Source organism: Larus michahellis, chromosome 1, assembly GCF_964199755.1.
Source record: "Larus michahellis chromosome 1, bLarMic1.1, whole genome shotgun sequence".
In the NCBI taxonomy this organism is placed as follows: domain Eukaryota; kingdom Metazoa; phylum Chordata; class Aves; order Charadriiformes; family Laridae; genus Larus; species Larus michahellis.
Window position 1 is genome coordinate 37,675,868 of NC_133896.1, and position 19,020 is coordinate 37,694,887.

The 19,020-nt window shown below is 43.9% G+C and overlaps 1 protein-coding gene across 1 annotated transcript in view; it reads right to left on the reverse strand.

Moving 5' to 3' along the window:
* The window catches only part of WIF1 (WNT inhibitory factor 1), a 47,637-nt gene extending 43,098 nt beyond the window's left edge, over window positions 1–4,539 (reverse strand). The window contains exons 1-2 of the mRNA XM_074572640.1: window positions 4,338–4,539; window positions 4,072–4,211 (exon numbers count right to left, since the gene is read on the reverse strand). Coding sequence (XP_074428741.1) covers window positions 4,072–4,211; window positions 4,338–4,470 — 273 coding nt within the window. The 5' untranslated portion in view covers window positions 4,471–4,539. The remainder of the gene's footprint in view (window positions 1–4,071; window positions 4,212–4,337) is intronic.
* Between the last annotated feature and the right edge of the window lie 14,481 nt (window positions 4,540–19,020).

Genomic DNA, 19,020 nt, shown 5'->3' on the forward strand with positions numbered 1-19,020 from the left:
TTGCTTTGTTAAACCTTGCGAAGCAAGGAGCAATCTTTGTAACCAGCAGTTTACCCAGATCACCTTTTTTTCTAAAGAGAACATCTGTAATCTTAAGTTTAAATTCATAGGTAAAAACATAAGGTGCATAAAAACATAACAATCCTGTTCTGCAGTACTCTAGCCTTCCTGTAAATCCTCGCTCTTCTGGACTTCACCAGAAAAAGCAAGTATTCAGCACCTTCAGACCATTAAATTTGGGGTTTCTCCTAATAATTAATTAGGACTAATGGGCTAAGGACTAGAAGCAACTGATGCTTTTCTTTGCTTAATGTTTTCTAGTGAAAATGGCTTAAATTGTATGTTTACTATACAAAATCTTTTCCACAGAAAATGTCTCCAGGGCACAAAGGCCACTGTATTAGAAAGGTAACATCTAAATGTAGGGGGCTTTTACCACTTCAGTTTAGACAGAATGCAGGTATAAGTGAGTCCTTAAAATGTTCCTTTCAACAGACGTTTTTGAACTGGAATATGGACATACGCAGAAGCGCAGGACTGATAAGTATTCATAGAATCGTTTAGGTTGGAAAAGACCTTTAAGATCATCGAGTCCAACCGTTAACCCAGCACTGTCCAGTCTACCACTAAACCATCTCCCTGTGAACACCTCCTGCTTTCTAATGTAGTTCTTTTTAGGAGACCTTCAATAAACAGGCAAATACTCTTGAACTCATTTGATCAGTAGGCATCCCAGTGAGTTACTGGGAGATTTGTGGCAAAAGCGTTCTCACAGCAGGGTCAGAATAGCAATTTAGGCACTGGCCTGTCTTTCCTTGCTAAGGTTTTTTCCCCATAATTCTCCCCCAATTCCTTCTGTAGAGGTGGTTTAAAGGAAGAATGCACTGGTCTGTCTTTCCTTGTTAAGGCTTTTCTCCATATTTTTCCCCCCATTCCTTCTTTAGAGGTGGTTTAAAGGAAGAAACCCATGCCCACACAAGCTGCAAAATCCAGTAGAGCCCCCTAACAACTTACTAGTAAACTGTTGAAACTCAGGCCATGGATATTTCCCTGGAAACAAGGGTGGAAAAATCTTGGCCTATGGCCAACCCTCAGAGCCTGCCACTCCCTGGGCTGGATTACTTACTCACCTACAACTTGGATCATTATTTATCCCAGGAGCAGGTAGATGGCATCTACCCACAGGGTATTTATATCCACTTTCCACAGGTGTAAACACGGCAGGAGAGACTTAGCCCTACCCTGCTGGAGATCCCAGGTGTGGTGGGTTGACCTTGGCTGGCTGCCGGACGCCCACCCAGCCGCTCTCTCATTCCCGTCTTGTTGGTATCAGGGTTAGCAACCACATAATGACGTAGACAGGATCTCCTCCATCTGCTCAGAAGTCTTATATCTACAGACCCAAAAGGAGCCTAGCTACTGCTAAAGGCTGTGCCATATACTACTCACAGCCCCTCAAAATTGCAGCCCTAGAGAAACATCTTCAGATCTCATGTGGGATACAAGGATAAGAGGTCTATAGGACACAAGATACAAGACTCACAGAGGAAATTATTTCTGTTATATCCAACCAGGAGACAACTGTACGCTAGTTAACAGTTGTTTCACAGAAAGTAGTCTAGTACTTCAATATCTTGAATGCCTTTCTTCTTTCACAGAGTGCTAGTATTTTTTCCTTTTCCTTTCCCTCTTCCTTTCTTGCCTCTCTTCTCCCCTTTCCTCTTGTCTCACCTTTCTTCTCCTTCTCCCCTCCTCCTCCTCTTCTTCTCTTTCCCCTTCCCTGACTCAAGAAATTCCCAGACAAAAGTATTCTGCCAGACTAAAGGCAAGAAGTATTTAGTACTTTCCTGGACTTGTCAATGGAAACTTCTAAGAATCTGTATGCTTAAAACCAAAACAGAACACTGAAAAAAAACTGTTAAAACTTACTCATTTCCACCCCTCATAAAATATCAGAAATTCTGTGACAAAGAAACTGCGTTCTTTTGCCACAAATAACTTTTATCCTACTCTATTTGCAACACTACTGTGGGCATTGTTCAGTTAAAATCCATTAAAAAGGTATTCCAATGATCTTGTTGCCCTATGGGCTACAGAAGAAATACTCATGTTTTTTCCAGTCCTTTCTCATCCGGAAAAAGTCTGGGTGGTACAGGGACAGTAAGTGCCCTGGTTCCACAGAGGATAACAAGAACTGTGGATAACAGACCGCTTTACTCAAACACCTCTGGGAGATGCAAAAAACCAACAGGACTGTTTGTGCCACGAAAAAGTAGACATTTTGGCTAGGTTGTTAAACATGTCCATTTTTCCCACAAACTCCTAAAACACCAGAGGGTTGAAACTTCTGCTTTAGCTTAGGCTGCTGTTTGAAATCCCACTCTTCATCTGCAGACCTGCATAAGTACTTAAATATCCACAGCCACTAGACTGGAGTGCCAATGTTTATGTTGACTGTACACACAGGTGAACTTGTAAGGAGTAGATAGATGGGATTATAACCTCCAAATGCAGGGTCTCTCAGTTTTAACACTTGTTTGACCCATAAATATCTGAAAGTTAACACTTGCTGTCCTTGGAACACAGTATGCAATGATGTTACTTTAGCCATTCAGGTATTTCACATACTAATTAGGTTTTATCTAACGGGAATTCAGCAAAAAGGAGGAGGAATAATGGGTTAAACACCTTTGCCCCTGCTCAGAAGGGATTTTGTCCTGCAAGTTGCATCAAGGGGAACACTCGCCTATGCTGTCTTTAAGCCTGTGACTCTTCTCACTGAAATCAGTGCTACAATCATCTTTCCCTAATGAGCTACCTGCAGGCAGCAAAGGAGGGAGAAGCCAGCACAAGAAAGAAGGACAAGAGAAGAGGGATAGAGTTCAGCCTGACATCTCATCCTCATTTCCAAAAAGAGGACAGCAACCGAAGCTGGCAGAGAAATGGAGCAGGAAATATAACCCCAAAACATACTAATTATTTCTAGGTATTTAAATGCCAAGTCTTGACGTACAAAGTTGTTTTCTCTGTGAAGCTGGACTGGAACGCCAAAGACCTTGAGCAAGTCACTTAGCCTTTGTGAGTAACTTTAGTCTCTCCACGTTCCCCTCCCTCTCTAAAAGAGGAGGTAAAGTGTTTCCTAAAGTTAAAGGCTTTATGAGGACAGCAAAAATTACAAGGGCCTCAGAACAACACCTCAAAGCCAAATGAGTCCTGTAGTTATAAAGTGTATTTTAAAACGACCAAAACCGCAACTGAATTTGTGAAGCTGCAATTAGCTGAATTATACAACCAATTTTCACTTGACTGTTTGAAGGTAAATATTGTTTCATCTTCACCAAGCTCTTTATTGTACAAAGTCAATGTTCAGCATTGCAAAAATGAATTCATTTTATCTGTCATTTTTATGTTACAGTGATTTTTTTTGGTACCCATGATAACGTATGCTAACGTGTTTCAGCTTTATGCAAATCCAACATATGTTGTCAGTGTGTCAAATCGTGCATATGTTTCTTCATGAAAATATGTCACGCATTCTTATCTTTTCGACAAAAGAATCCAAGGGAATCAATACACTGCAGATTTACGGGGTTTGGCAATTCAACTTGGTAAAATTAAGCCTACAGAAGAGAATTGTTGTTTACCAGAACTATGTGCTAAGCATGCACATATAGTAAATAGAGATCGATGAATAACCTGTAGTATATGTCCGTAAGCTAAAGAAAGTTGAGGGAAAACTGCATCCAACTACTGTCAGGTAAAATTTTATTAAAAGTAAAGGCAACTGGTGTCTCCCTCGTTAACTCTGGCTGTCTGCTCATGCCCCACCAGTGCCTGAGACACCCGTCTCTCCCACGCACTCAACAATCCCACCTTCCAACACACTTCCCCAGCGATCCGTCCGCGCTTCTGGCTGCTCCCTGCCGCCCGGGGGGCGAGGGGCACGATGGCAGGCGCCCCACACAGCGCCCCACACCCGGCACGCCCCGGAGAGGGTTCCCTCAGCTATTCCAAAACCAAACCACCTGCCTGGGTTTAAAGAGCGGTCCCCCACCCCGTCTCCGCACCTACCCGTCCCGTCGCCTGCCAGGTGAAGTTCATGGCGTGGATGCTGACGGGGATGGCGGGCATCCTCTGCTGGGCTTTCCTGAAGTCGTGGGTGAACGGGGCCATCTTCCCCTCGGACACGATCAGAATATCCTCCTCGAAGCCTGCGAAAGGCAAAGGGGGGGGTGTGTGGTGGGGGGAGAGAGCTGGGCGGCAGCCCCGCCGGGATCCGCTCCGGACGCCCACCCGCCGCCGCGGCAGCCGGCCCGGGGGGAGCGACCCCCGCTTACCGATGAGGACCCGGGCTTGCTGGGCGTCGATCCACATGTAGAGGGTGTCGGGCTGCCGGGGGGCGGCCCGCAGGCTGCAGAGGCTGAGGGCGCCGCAGAGCAGCGCAGCGCACAGCCGCCCCGACGGGGCCATGCTCCCCGCACCGCACCGCACCGCACCTCCGTCCGCACCTCCGTCCGCACCTCCTCCCGCTACCGCCGCCGCTCCGGCCGCTCCCGCCCTCTGCCGCGGGGCGGCCCCGGCGGCGGCGGGGGCGGCGGGAGGGGGGCGCGGGGCGGGGCGGGCCGCGCAGGGCATGCGAGGAGCTCGGGGGTGGGGAACGCCTCCGGGCGCGCTCCTGCCCCCGCTGCGGGGGGCGGCGGTGGGGTCCGTAGACGGCCCCCCGCTCCCCCGGGCTCCGGGTGGCCGCCCGCCCCAGCGGGGGTACGGCCGAGAAGCGGGTCACGCTGGGCGACACACACAGCTCCTCTGTCACGGGAAGAGGGTCGCCATGGCCCCTGCACGAGGTGCCGCGTGTCCCTGCCCCTCGCCCGGTGGCCACCCCGCATCCGCAACCCGGCGACCGCCACAAGCCGCAAAAGCATCACTGCAGACATGCGGGAAGAATCATAGAACCATAGGGTTGGCAGGGACCTCTGGAGATCATCTAGTCCAACCCCCCTGCCAGAGCAGGGTCACCTAGAGCAGGTTGCACAGGAACGCGTCCAGGCGGGTTTTGAATGTCTCCAGAGTTGGAGACTCCACCACCTCTCTGGGCAGCCTGTGCCAGTGCTCTGCCACCCTCAAAGTAAAGAAGTTCCTCCTCATGTTTAGGTGGAACTTCCTATGCTCAAGTTTGTGCCCGTTACCTCTTGTCCTGTCCCCAGGCACCACTGAAAAGATCCTGGCCCCATCCTCCTGACACCCACCCTTTAAGTATTTATAAGTGTTGCTAAGGTCCCCCCTCAGTCGTCTTTTTTCCAGACTGAAGAGACCCAAATTCCTCAGTGTTTCTTCTTAAGAGAGGTGTTCCAGTCCCCGATCATCTTGGTAGCTCTCTGCTGCACCCTCTCCAGCAGTTCCCTGTCCCCCTTGAACTGGGGAGCCCAGAACTGGACACGGAAACAAAGTTCGTAGGAGACGGCCGCCTGGTACACGTGGTGTTTGGGCGAGGGGACCATCACCAAAATGGCACTTGGGTGCAGGGGGTCCTGGTGGCCAGCCGGGCCGCAGAGCTAGCCACCAGCCCAACGGTGTAGCAGGGATGGCTCTTCCCACTTCCCCCAGCGAACTGTGCAGTCAATGGGACAAGGCCTTTCACCTTGCATTTGCCCGAAGGTCTCAGGAAACAGTGGAGAGACTCTGAAAAAACACTGAAGTGTTGCCATTTAGACAGAAATTAGAACTGACTCAATATAGAAACTTAGTAAAGCCGAAAGAATTTTCTATTCAAAAAGCTATTTAAACAGAATCATGCCTTTTAAAGGAAAAAATAGTTTCTCATTTTGCTGGTTTCTTTCATAAGAAAAAAGGCAAACTTTTAAAAAAACATCTAAAACTAAGCAGGATAGGAAAAGTCTGAGTAAAACACCCAAGTTTCTATGTGTAATGTTCTGGAAGGAGCAGGAGGGTACTCTCTGCCTCTGAATGTTTCCTTGGATGCTGCTGTGCTCCAAACCATCCTGTTAGTGTGACTGCAAAAGTCGCCTCTGGATTAACTGCCTAAAACTGAATTCTTCAGGTCATGGAAAACAGCATGAAGTTGGTCTTGCTTTTCCAGACTGATCTATCGGAGCAGAGTTTGCCATGTCAGCTCACACACCTGGGAAAGGTGCTGAGCTGCGTCATTATTTTTCATTTTCATGTGTGAAGAGCGTAGTCAAAGTGGTAACAGTGATTCTTTTTAAGCAAAAAGTGTAAGGTTCAACACATGAAATAACTTTGCCCTCCTGATGACATGCCGTACTATGAGTTTTCCTCCATCTCCTTCTGAGGAACCTTCTGCCGCCATCGCTGGATGGCTTCACTAATCCCATATTGCTGTTCCTGTCCTGGAGCAGGCATCTGTCCCTCATTTCTGCTGTCCTGCCTCCTCAGGATTTTATTGACAAATTTCCCAGAGCAGCATGCACGCGTACCAGAGAGAAACACGCACGCCTACATATTGTGTGTATGTATGTTTATATGTATACATTCATAAATAAGCTGTAATTATGAAGCAGAACATTAAAATGACACATGTCCATTTCCTATATACAAGTACATGTAAGGCACCTGCTCACCTCCCAACACTTCCCAACACTTTTCCTCCCAGCTTCACTGCATTTTACAATGGGAAGCTGGGACACGGGGAGGCAGCGACTCACACAAGTTTACCCAAGGCACACATTTGCGGGCAGACGTTGTCTGGGACACAGTTTCCTAAATCCTCAGTTGGATCCCAGGTAACTTGCACAGCCGGAAAAGCTTAGGCTCTGAAACCTGGAGTCAGCGTATGTACTCTAACAGAAACGCGCCCACTTCTAGATGCTTATTAGATAAGGGTGATTATTTACTATTTTTATTAGTTATTGTTATTTGTTTTGTGTAAAAAGCCATACACACTCACCTGTGCGTACCCCTAACTGACTACACCCAGTTCCAAGGATAACCGCGGGGGAGGCTGCTCTCGGATTGATGCTTCCCGCCTGCTGAGAGCCCTCAGCCGCTGCTTTCACCTCCTCCTGCCCGCTCCGGGAAGGCGGCTTCCCGGGAAAACGGCTGTCCCGGGAAAACGGCTGTCCCGGGAAAGCGACTCCCCCGGGAAAGGGGCTCCCCGGAAATGGGGCTCCCCGGGGAAGCGGCTCCCAGAGAAGGCGACTGCCCGGCAAAGCGGCCACCCGGCCGCGGGCGGAGGGGCCCGGGGACGCCGTGAGACTGCCGGTGCGAGGGCGCCCTCTGCCGGCCGCAGCCGCCCCCTGCAAGCCCCGGCGGGGGGGGAAGGGGATGGGGCGGGGGGGGGATGCCGCTCACTGCTCTGTCTGTCGCGGACCTTCCTGAGTAATCGGCTAAGCAGGTAGAGAGATCAGCCTTCAATAGGTGCTCAAAGCAGGTCCCACGCCAAATAAAGTTATGTCATGGGGAGACTTGGGATAGCTGTAACTGAACAGATATTAATTATTTCGGAAATTTACTGCCCAGGGGTTCGATTTTAGAAAGCAGAAAAGTATTTTGATTTTCAGAATTAAATACGATTAATTTTTCTTCGCTTCAAAATATACAGGAAATTTTAATTTTGTGACTAAAGAGAAATGTAGTGGGGAAAAATAACATCAGAATTATAAAGCTTTTAGGAAGAGGTTAAAATGGGACCTTAATATAGGTAAGAATTATGTATATTCTAATACGATGATTTGCAATGTTATTTATCACTTAAAGGAGCTATCTTAAGATCTAGCAAAGGAAGGGAATTTAATAGCCAAGTAATAACCCTGGAACATCATTTCTGAAACTGTGATGGTAAACACTCCTGAGTAAGAAATGCAGTGGCGATCTGCAGAAATAAGTAGTAAGTAGCGACTGAAATACTGTCCAGTGGATACGTATTTGTATCTACAGACTACCCGTGCCCATATACGCATCCGTATATGTTTGCACACCCTGTGTCTCTTCTCCAGCGACATCTACCAAGGCTTAGGTGAGCCCCATGTTTGTGCTGAGACTGGCCTGTTGCACCGCAGCGTCTGTTCTCCCAGGTTTCTCTCTCCTGTAGTACTGTACAACAATGAGGTTCATTGAGGACAGGGTTTGCAAAGCTTGTGTTCGTACTGCCTGCTTGCACTCAACATGAAGATCTAGGTAAAACCTTGTTATATTTCTCCTCGGTCTCTTATTTAAATGTATCCTTCTCCTACATATTTCCTTGAATAATAGTCAATTTTTAACTGAGATGAGAGCACTAGGGAGAGTGAATTGAAATATACTTGGAAAAGCAAACATTTTGTGGTTCTTTGTTGAATGAAATGGAAACCGTACATGAAAACAGATCTACATTTTGAATGTGGCTTCAAGATTCACTCGCTTTCAGAGGAATGCTTCTAGAGTGGATTTGTGGCCTGCTCTGACATTCATTGCAACTGACAGCATCCCCCTGATGACAGCCTTGGAACGAATGAATGGATGGATGGATGGTTTGAATGATGATATATCTAGGGAGGGATATGGAAGTCAGTGCCTGGTGCCCTTTGATCATCAATAATATCAATAATATGGTGCCCTTTGATCATTAGTAATACAAGAAGATGGAGAAAAGGCATAAGTAATAACAGCAATGGGAATAAATATGTCCTGAGGTGATAATTTTAATCCTGAAGGTTACACATGCTTCTTCCTCTCGGGTGTAAAGAAATAGTAAATATATATTTCACTTATTTGTTTCTTTGTGGTGAAGATTGGTAGATAATAATTAACATCTTCACAATTTAAACAAGGAAAAAGAGCTGACAGGAAAAAAAAATCCCTGAACTATTCTTATTAGAAAAATCATTTTTGCTGGAATTAGAATATGGTGAAGTTTCTGAAATTTCAAATGGGAAATAAAGACTCCACCTTCAATTCTTCTGAACATAACACTTCAATTATTTATTTTAGAACATAGTCTATATTGTAGTATTAGAAACTATGTTAAAGCAACATTCTGAAGGTCATAACGTCACGTGCTCTAGAGGCAGGAGAGGTCTCCTATTTTATATTGCTTATATATATACAGTTCATTATCTGTTCTGTTTCTTTTCTTACAATATTCCCGGCTCATCCTTTGGAGATCATGGAATTAATCTGGCTTTGAACCAGGCTGGGTACTGAAGAAGACAATTATTTTTAGATCCGTTGCCTCATTTGTTGCTGAAGTTGAAAAGTATATAGCAAGAGAGACAGGAGTTTGCAGAAGTGAAAAAAGATCACATCACTAAAGAAGTTGGAGAGAGATGTCCTTGTCCTTGTTTCTGTCACATTCCTATGTGGCAATAGGCAAGCTACTTCATTCATTTTACGAGGTGGTCACCAACTTGTGTTCTTCATTTCTGAGTGCCTGACATCAGATCTTCAGTCTTGTCTGCAGAATTCCATAATCCAGGTAGGTTATCTCAGAGGTGATGCAAAAATGTATAGTTCTGTCTTTAAAGAGGACAGTAGAGCAGAGAAGATCAAGACCAGGTGATGAAGAATTTGGAGAAAATTAAGTATCAACTAGACATTATTTGTTTTTTGCAACTGTATTATTAGCTACCCTCTTCTGATGCATGATCATGTGTTACATGCACACTCTTCATTCTGGGAGTTTTAAAAGTTTTTGAATCATTGACTTTGCAATGTTTTAAATGCTGGCTGGGGGTGGGAGTGGGCTTTAAAACTTGTGTGACATTTCTCATCTTTTAAAAAAGTAGATCCAACCATTTTTTAAACTGCAGTAGCAAATCACACTGCTTCAATTAATTTTTTATTTTAATTGTCATTATTTGAATGGACTGTAGTAAATTTAGACTTTAATGATTTCATTTTAAAAAGAAACAGTGTACACTAGCTATTTCATCAATTAGTCCCAAAACTGATCATGCCATTAGCCTGAAGGCATCAGTTCCCAGCTTTCTCCTGGTGACATGACTTTCAGTTTTGCTTCACATTGCAGGTTCCATTACTGAAACTGGTTTTGTGTTTGACTGAGATGTGAACACTGATGTCAAAACTATCAGACCAAAGTGATTTTAAACAAAGTAGACTTTTGTTTGTTTGTTTTCTTGCATATTTTGCATTTATGAATCTTCTGTGATACATTTTATTGAATGAGGAGGACATCACCGCCTCACCAAGGCATTTTGCCCTGGGCTGTTTGAGAGAGGATGGAACATTGCCTAGAAACAGCAGCCTTAGCTTAGGAAGGCGTTCCAGGATCTGGTGTCCCACACCAGTTCTTCTGCAGAAGAAGCAAAAATCCCGTTTAATTGTGCCATTCTGTTTACCAGAGTGGATTTCTGGGGTGAGACAAAGGGCAGCTCTTCACCCTGCTTTCACGGGGACAATGCTGGCCCAGGGGATGCTCTGTCCCAGGACTTGAGCCGAGCATCTCCAGCAGCCGGGCAGCACTAGGTGGAGCGCCAGGACACCGGCCGCAGCAGGGACCGGGCCACCAAGAAGTCTCACTTTTGGGAAGCGCTGGAGGATGCCAGGAGGCTGCTAAGCTGTTTTGGTCACTGGTTTTAGCCTGTTCTCAGACACAATGAATTCCAGAGTCTAACTGGCCGTTCTGAGGGTGAATGGAAATCTCCCAGTTTTGAATTGCCTTCTTTTACATGAGCATTCGTTCCCTTGTTTTGCAGACTAGGGAAACCAAACATCCCTTATCCTTCTGCTCTCCGCAACTCAGTGCTCTAAATTTTATCATGACTCGAGTCGCATGTCCCTTCCCTACAGTGCACAGTCTTGCTTTCTCTTTATATCAGATCTCTTCCATGTTCTTGGTCATTCTTTTTTCCCTTTCTCTGGTTACCTGCTACCTTTGCAATACTCCAGTCAGAGACACACTGGCAAGTGCTGTTGGCAGCATTCCAGCTGAGGCCACACCATTGTTGATTTTACTTGAGAGCCTTGTTTTATTTTTTTTTTTTTGCTTGGTTTCCTATGGAAACAACATCTATGCAGTTACAATGCCTGTGAACTCATTGGTTGTTTTCTACCAGTTTTGGACAGATAAGTATAGGTTTCAAAGCATATTTAATCTTATTGCAAGTAGTTAGCAGTAGAGCAGAAAAAAGAGGCATCCCCTAAAGTTCCTGTCTGTGAGAAGAGTGTAGTCTGTCCTCATGCATTTATTACATATAAGAGAATGACATGGAAAAGAGACCTTTTCCCCAGGTGTTCCCCCATGCAGGGGAAACTCCAGTCGAAGATTACACCTTCTAAGAGAGAAAATCAATCAGTCACAAGATGCAAACTGTAGTAATCCAGCCTATGTTAGATTCAGGACTCTCTAAGATTGCCATTATTGTTCACTACCCCATTTCTGCATAAGTTAACTCTCTCATAGCTCTTTTTCAACATTCTCAGTTGCTTACGTCTGTTTGGGACAAATCTTCTTAGATCTTATGAAGAGGTACTGGGATTTATTTTTTCCACTATAGCGGACATTGTTTTACGCTAAGCAACACTGAATTTAGTGTTGTTTTAGAGAGAAAGCTAGAAGATCTTTGCAAAGTTAAAAATAAAAGGGAAGGAGGAGAGAACAGTGGATACAATTAAGTTTCTACTTTAGAAATGACACAGAACATGAAGAACAGCTGACAGAAATTCATCCTTTACAAAATTATTCTTGTTTTGTACCAAAGGAAGCCGTCCCTTTTATGAAAGTTATTTACCTGCAACATCAGCTTCAGAGGGTTTAACATCTGTATCTATTGGAGGAGATAATGGGCCGATTTGACAAATATTGCTCACCGAAAAGGAATGACATGTATGAGAGCTATATGATTTGCTGTTGAATGTGGCTGCCCACAAAGCTTTTGATGTGTATGTCATACACTGGAGATTAAAAGCTCAAATTCTGCGACTATGGGATCATGCAAGCTTCTTTGATAACTGATCAAGTGGTCTGTGACTCGCCTAGCAAGAAAGCTTTAAGCACTTACAGAATCAAAGTTAAAACTAAAGATATCATTACAATTTCTCAGGGAAATAATCAAAAAAGCACATCAAAATCTTTTAGGAACATCCTTGTAAAACTATAGCTAATGTCTGAAAAGACCATCAAAGTGCCTTAAGACCATCGGAGCGCCTTAAGAGCAGAAAGACAAAATGTATATTGTCTATCCTGTGGTAGGGAAGAATAGACATGGGAGGGATTATAGATGCCATAGCATGAAATAATGCCTCGCATATGGAAAAGGATATGTGAATTGTAAAGTGGAAAAAAAAATCACTTTGGGCCATATGTTCCCCTCTGGCATCAAACTGCATGGGAGAACAAAATAATCCAAAAATCATGTGATTTTTGAAGTGCAGCCATTCAACTGTGTTCTCCTGCTGCCTTTGTACACTGTGCAGGGTGGGATCCAGACATGCTACATGAGAAGCTACACAATACTTTGAAGAGTGCTAAAGAAAGCGGAGCGTGGCCCCATTCATCTCCCAGTTCAAACCTTCCCCATGCTGGAACTGGCAAGGGAACAGAAGAGCAAGAGTGGGCAGGGCAGGGATCCTGATACTCCGTTCAGAGTTTCGGTACAAAAGGAGTCAGGCGCATGGGATGCCATCCTAGCCTAAATAAAGGCGGTGGCAAAACTGCTGTTGACCTAACAGGCACAGAATTTGTGTCTCATTATATATTTTTGATGTCCCCATCTTCCTGGAACGACTGCACAACTGCTGCTGAGGCATCGCCCCGGGTCCCCATGCCACCGTACCGCACAGCTCTCCCCACAGCACCTGCAGAATTGACAGGACATTTGAGTGCTTCATGTTTGGAGCAGGACTGCCTGGACGCTGCATTTCATGTGTGTGGATTTTGGATGGTGTCAGAAGTACGGCACTGCGGGGAGCTGCTCATTTGTCAGCTCTTTCCTTCCTGCCACTACTATTATTTTTTTTAAAGCAGCCTATTGGCCACGTTTTTACAGAAAAGGGAATACAGTTACTTTTCTCCTTGGAGCAAAACCCCTTGAATTCCTTAGTTTTGCTGCTTTCTTTACCATGCAAGTGGAGAGGTGGGAGCATACGCATGGGAAACCTGGAGCTTTGTAGGAGCTCCATTCAAAATCCATGCGTTTGCAGAAGAGAGGACACGTGGTATTTCTGCTTACACGGGAAGTAGGCAAAGGTATAACGACATATCCCAATATGATGGAAGCTGTGTAACATAACATCATTTAGAAATGTGTATATTGAGCTATAAATAAAGTTAGATAAAGGAAAAAAGTAACGCACTGAGGTGATCTGAAACAACAGAAGACTATACCATGAAAATAATGAGCTTATAATTAGGGCCTCTTACATTCTCTAATTGCAGAATATTCCTTCCCCAGCAAATTATTTTCTACCACAGAAGTTTTAATTTCTCTGTTCCCTGGGCATTCAAGTTGCACTTCTTGTTTTCTAACTGCTAAGCCTAATTTCTTGCATATGAGGGAATAAAATCTTTGTTGACTTACAGCTGCCTCAGCATGGGGCGGACTAAGAGCTGGGTTTTGTGTGGGAGTGGGTACTGATAATCAAAAGATCTGGAGTGAGGGCAGAGGCTTTTCAGTCCCTTTGGCAATGAAGGGTAAAGGAGCTGAGGAACTGAATGCCAAGGGTTGTAATCCTCGACATGCAGGGAAGAAAGCTGAAATACAATAACAGATGTAGAAGACAGGGTGATGGCAAATTCAAAAAATATGCAAGGATCCAATCAGCAAGAGAATATGATGTGCCTGGCATTAAACACAATAACTACAAACCTTTTTAATTGCATAATAGTTCTTCCATATTTTCTCAATGACACGTATGAAAATTATCTAATTAAAATACGGTATTATGAGAAAATAAGAGACCTCTAAATCTTTGCGGAAGGCTGGTGCTGCTTTTTCACTGAAAGCAGTAGGCATGCCAGAAGACTTCTGGGTTTGTGCCTATGGCAGGTAGTGACATTGGTTGCCTTAGTGACATACAAAAGGACTGTACTGTTCAGAGAGCTCAGCACCAGGATTTCTCTTCGTCATATTAATGCCTGGAGATGGAGGTTTGCTCAATAGCCAGGACCCAGAAATATTTTTACACAAGTGGCAGATTGTAAAGAACAGGGAAGAGCCTTTTTGGTTCCAAACTAGACCAGCAGCACCTGAAGCAGAGTGAGAACAGCAGCTCCGTAGCACGTTTGTTAATAGGTTAATGTTCTCCCTTACACACAGCATGTTCTCGAATCACATGGTTCCTGTAGTACTGAGTACCCCACAGTGAGTACCAAACAGGCAAACCAGAGTGGGTATGTTAAGACAAATAAATCCAATACAGAAACCCACAGAAGGAAGAGGTTCAGTGAAAGGAGTGATGGAGTATCTGGAATTTGTATGTATCCTCAGGAATCCATTCATTACCTAAGTTGCAGCACTACAGCATTACCAGATGTCAAAAGGAGAAGAAATAATGTGAGATTATGGAAAAGTTGGAATTAAAACATGAATTCTGAGAGCAACAGATGGATAATGAGAGTGTTAAAATGTATACATTATCTACAACATGTATTTAAAGACTTTTGTCTGGCATGAGTTCTTCAGAAAATCCTAATGACAACTGCAGATAGATGTAAAAGGGCCCAGACTTCCAAAGTTAACAGAATGCATGAGGGAACTTGTACAACCAATACAATGTCAATACAAATGATGTAAAACAGTGTAAAAAATGCTGAACTGTGCATAGTAAAATGTTCCCTAGGGAAGGAGTCCTGAAGCATGGCTTCAGCAAATGATAATTTAAATAGGAAATGCTCCAAAAAGTCAGTAAAAAAGCCATTGAAAGCAAAGATATGTTATAAAAGAAAGCTAAAACCAAATTACAAGGCAGTGATATAAAATAAATATCACAGCATCGTGCAAAATATACACAAGCAATTGAAGCAACTATTGTTTTCATGGAACAATTCAGCTTCTTACATATATTTATATTCTTTTAGGTGATGAAAATAGGTCCAGATGTGTCTAAGAATGGCCACAGCATTGGCCTTGAGCTTAGGGTCCAGGAAACTTGCCTGGGTAAGAGCAAAACCAAAATCATGCTTAAGACCTATTGGATGTTATATTTTACTGAGACTGCACAATATTCTCAATGCCAGAAGGCTTAAAACATTTTACAAACAAAATTCAAACACCATTTCTAAATTGCATGTGGTCAGTTGCATATGTAAAATGTAGATTTAAGCATTAATTTGAAGGTATCAGCTTGGTCAATATGAGATACAGCTGCCTAATTAGCTGTTTGTAGATTTTCATATGGTTATAACAAATAACAGGTGTACACTAGGTTGCAAATGTGCATGTGTGATACTGAAAACTTTCATCCAAGTAATTAGTAATAACTATTACAGTTTTTTAGCTGGAAAAGTTTCCCTCCTGTATTTTTCTAGATGTTTTTCCAATTAATTTCATTTAGATTTGTGAATGATTAGCATTTTCAAAAATTGGTCTTACGTACATCTGAACTTGGGCACTCGGAAGATAAGGAAGACATTAGAAAAGGCTCGTTTGAAAACTTTGGTTTGTGTATCTTCCCCACTTTACCTCTCAAAGCTTGTAGCACAGTTAATTCCATTTCTCTGGGTGCCAACCCACAAAGTAAGGCCTGTACTCCTTTTTGTCCCCTCATAGCACCTTACCTCAACTGCTATATGTTTTCTTGCTTCTGCTGTAAACAAGGTTGTTGACTTTAAAATTATAATCTTCCTTTTATGATCTAAAACATTCTCATTGAGTTCTTCTACCTGTGGCTGTTTCAGCACATTTCTAAGAGTCTAATAATACGTGCCCACCTTGTTTCTGTTTATATTATGACATTTTAAATTACTTAGTCACATACTGCTTTTTTTTCCTCCAGATTGAGTAGCAAACTGGCATTTCATTTTTTGACTGACTAACTCTGCAATACAGATAATTTTATTTTAGCACATCTTTTGTTTGTTTATAGCATATAGTAGAAGTAATCCGCCATTTACTTCATTAACATGCTTTTGCTATATAATTTGCAGCCTTATTATATCTAACAAAATACCATTCACGGTAACAAAGATATCATTCTGCAAAAAAATCCATCAGGAAGAGGACAAAGGATGGGCTGGGGAGAACACTGGAATGGAATTCCTCCTTCGCTCTTCTATAACTTTTTCCATCTTCATTCTTAAAGGACTTTTACAAAGATGAGTAATTATTTCCATTTGCCTATGGGAGAAACTGAGTCACCTGAGGAGGAAGTGATTTGCCACACAGCAAGTCAGTGGCAGAGCCAAGAGCAAAGAACAAGGATCTTCATTTCCTGACTGGTGCCCTCATGACATTAACTCAGTTTACAGCTCTGACACAGTCTTCTTCATGACCTTAGGTGAGTCCTTTGGGTCCTTTATTCTGCTAACACTGAAGTGCATGTTTAATTTAAGCATTTTTTTTAAGATCACAACTGTCTGAAAACTCTCCACTAGGACATCGGCCGTATACATGGATGGTTCATTCTTTCTCACAGGTTCTTTGCAGCGGACAATTTTTTGTTCAGAGCACTCTTCTATTAGGTAATATTTTATTTTTCCTGCCATGTTTATTTTTTCACAGAACATTTTCACAAGGACTGGTTTAAGCAGGGGAAACCTATGTCCACAGATGATAGAAAGTGATAAGTTAGAGCAGGCTCTATTCTGTTGCTCAGAGGGTACATAACCTGTGTGCTATGGGCCCCCAATTCTTCAGCTTTGCAAATGCCATTTTCTTTTTCCATAGACATCTGGAGCACAAGTGTCTGCGCTACAGATGAAGTCATGGTGCGGGTAAGAGAAGAGTTCACTCCTCCACCTACTGCTCCCTACACAGCATGGATGAATAGCTGAAAAAACCCACCTTCTTTCCCCCGCCCTACCTCATCCCATATGCACGTAAAGCTCTTCCAAACATTTCCGCTAGCATTCCTCGTGAGAGCACCTCTGCACGGTCCTACAAAGCCTCACGTGGGACAAAGCTGTCATTTCCGTATTTGCCTCTAAATTTGTTGTGTATTTTGCTATTACTGCTTTCTGCTGTTCCTTCTGCTTTCTTCTATTCCTTTTACTTTCTTTACTTCTTTTTAACACTCTTTCTCCTATTGCTAATGTGTCTTCTCCTTTTTTCATTTCTGCGTGGGTTTTTTTTTCCTTTTTATGCTTCTTTTCCACAGGAATAGGAAGGTGTTCCACTCTAGCCCAACCCCAGTCATAGAGGCATGGAGAGGTGAGCGGGAGAGCTGGCAGAAAGCATCACTCTTGTCTGGCTATGCAGGGAGAGGACGAGGGTTTTGCTGTTGTGAGCATTTCCCAGAAGTGATATTGGAGCTGGTCCAATAGTTTACAGTAAAGGGACTACAGTTCTAATGCAAGTTCAGCAAGGGAAGGCCATTTTTTTTCAGGTACAATAACCAAGAGTAGCTTGTCAGATGTATCTCTGGTCTGAGAAATTAAACATCATCTTTGGACAGGATGCTACGCGGTACATCCTGGATGTGAAGGATCCAGCTTTCATATGAAGTCTGACATAGAAGAGAAGAGGCAGATCTCTGGTCTGTAATGAACCTGCAGAGTGAAGAACAAAAGCCCCATAACTGGAGGACATTACCGTGGGGCAAGGGCATCAGCTTCTTGACATTCCTAGCTCCATTCTCCAACCAAGATGCTCATCAGTGTTGACAAAGGAGCCCGTTTCTGAAGAAGATTTGCTTGGATCTGGTCAATCTAAGAGGAGTAGCAGGGGGATAATGTGTATTGGGATTATAGCCACCCTTTCCTGAGCAGAGGGCAGACACCTTAGATGCCTTTCAAAGTGGTGAAACCTGGGCCTCTCCGCCACGCACTGCCTGAACACTGGGCACAGCAGTTCCCCACTGAATTACCAGGCATACTGAGTTCAGCACCTTTGAAGGAAGAATGTGGCCCACTGTTGGGCTTGCTGCCATGTCATGCTTCACAGAGTAGAAGTGAAGCAATGGGGCAGAAGCCATTGGCAGTTTGGGGAGGACGTCTAGGCAGTGGTGAAGGTAAACTTCCAGTGCATCATTCTCACAGAGGGAAATTAAGCACTACTATGTCATCTACCTGCAGCAGACAAGTGGAATGTGTGGTGCCTGCTGGACACTCCCATGATCATAAAATCATAGAATCATTTAGGTTGGAAAAGACCTTTAAGATCATCGAGTCCAACTGTTAACCTAACACTACCAAGTCCGCCACTAAACCATGTCCCTAAGTGCCACATCTTCATGTCTTTTAAGTACCTCCAGGGATGGTGACTCAACCACTTCCCTGGGCAGCCTCTTCCAATGCTTCACAACCCTTTCAGTGAAGAAATATTTCCTAATATCCAATCTAAACCTCCCCTGGCACAACTTGAGGCCATTTCCTCTTGTCCTATCACTTGTTACTTGGGAGAAGAGACCGATCCCACCTCGCTACAACTCCTTTCAGGTAGTTGTAGAGAGCGATAAGGTCTCCCCTCAGCCTCCTTTTCTCCAGGCTAAACAACCCAAGTTCCCTCAGCCGCTCCTCATAAGTCTTGTTCTCTAGACCCCTCACCAGCTTTGTTGCCGTTCTCTGGACATGCTCCAGCACCTCAATGTCTTTCTTGTAATGAGGTGCCCAAAACTGAACACAGTACTCAAGGTGAGGCCTCACCAGTGCTGAGTACAGAGGGATGATGTGTGACACAGAAGCTTTGGTTCTGGTATGACCAAGCTGCCCATACATGGAGATGTGGATAACTTATCTGTAGGCCAAAAACAGTTGTTGTGAACATTCCCTAAATGTACTCATTTTTTATGACAGAAAACAAAGTTCTAGAAATGTGGCATGTACTTTGAGTAGGAAATGTTAGTTCTTAGGGCCAGTGGGACTTTGTTCCCATTGTCTGTAAGTGGTTCTTATGGAAGTTCGTCCTCTATGGGAGAAATTTTCTACGTGAGTCAAGTTATTGACAGTGG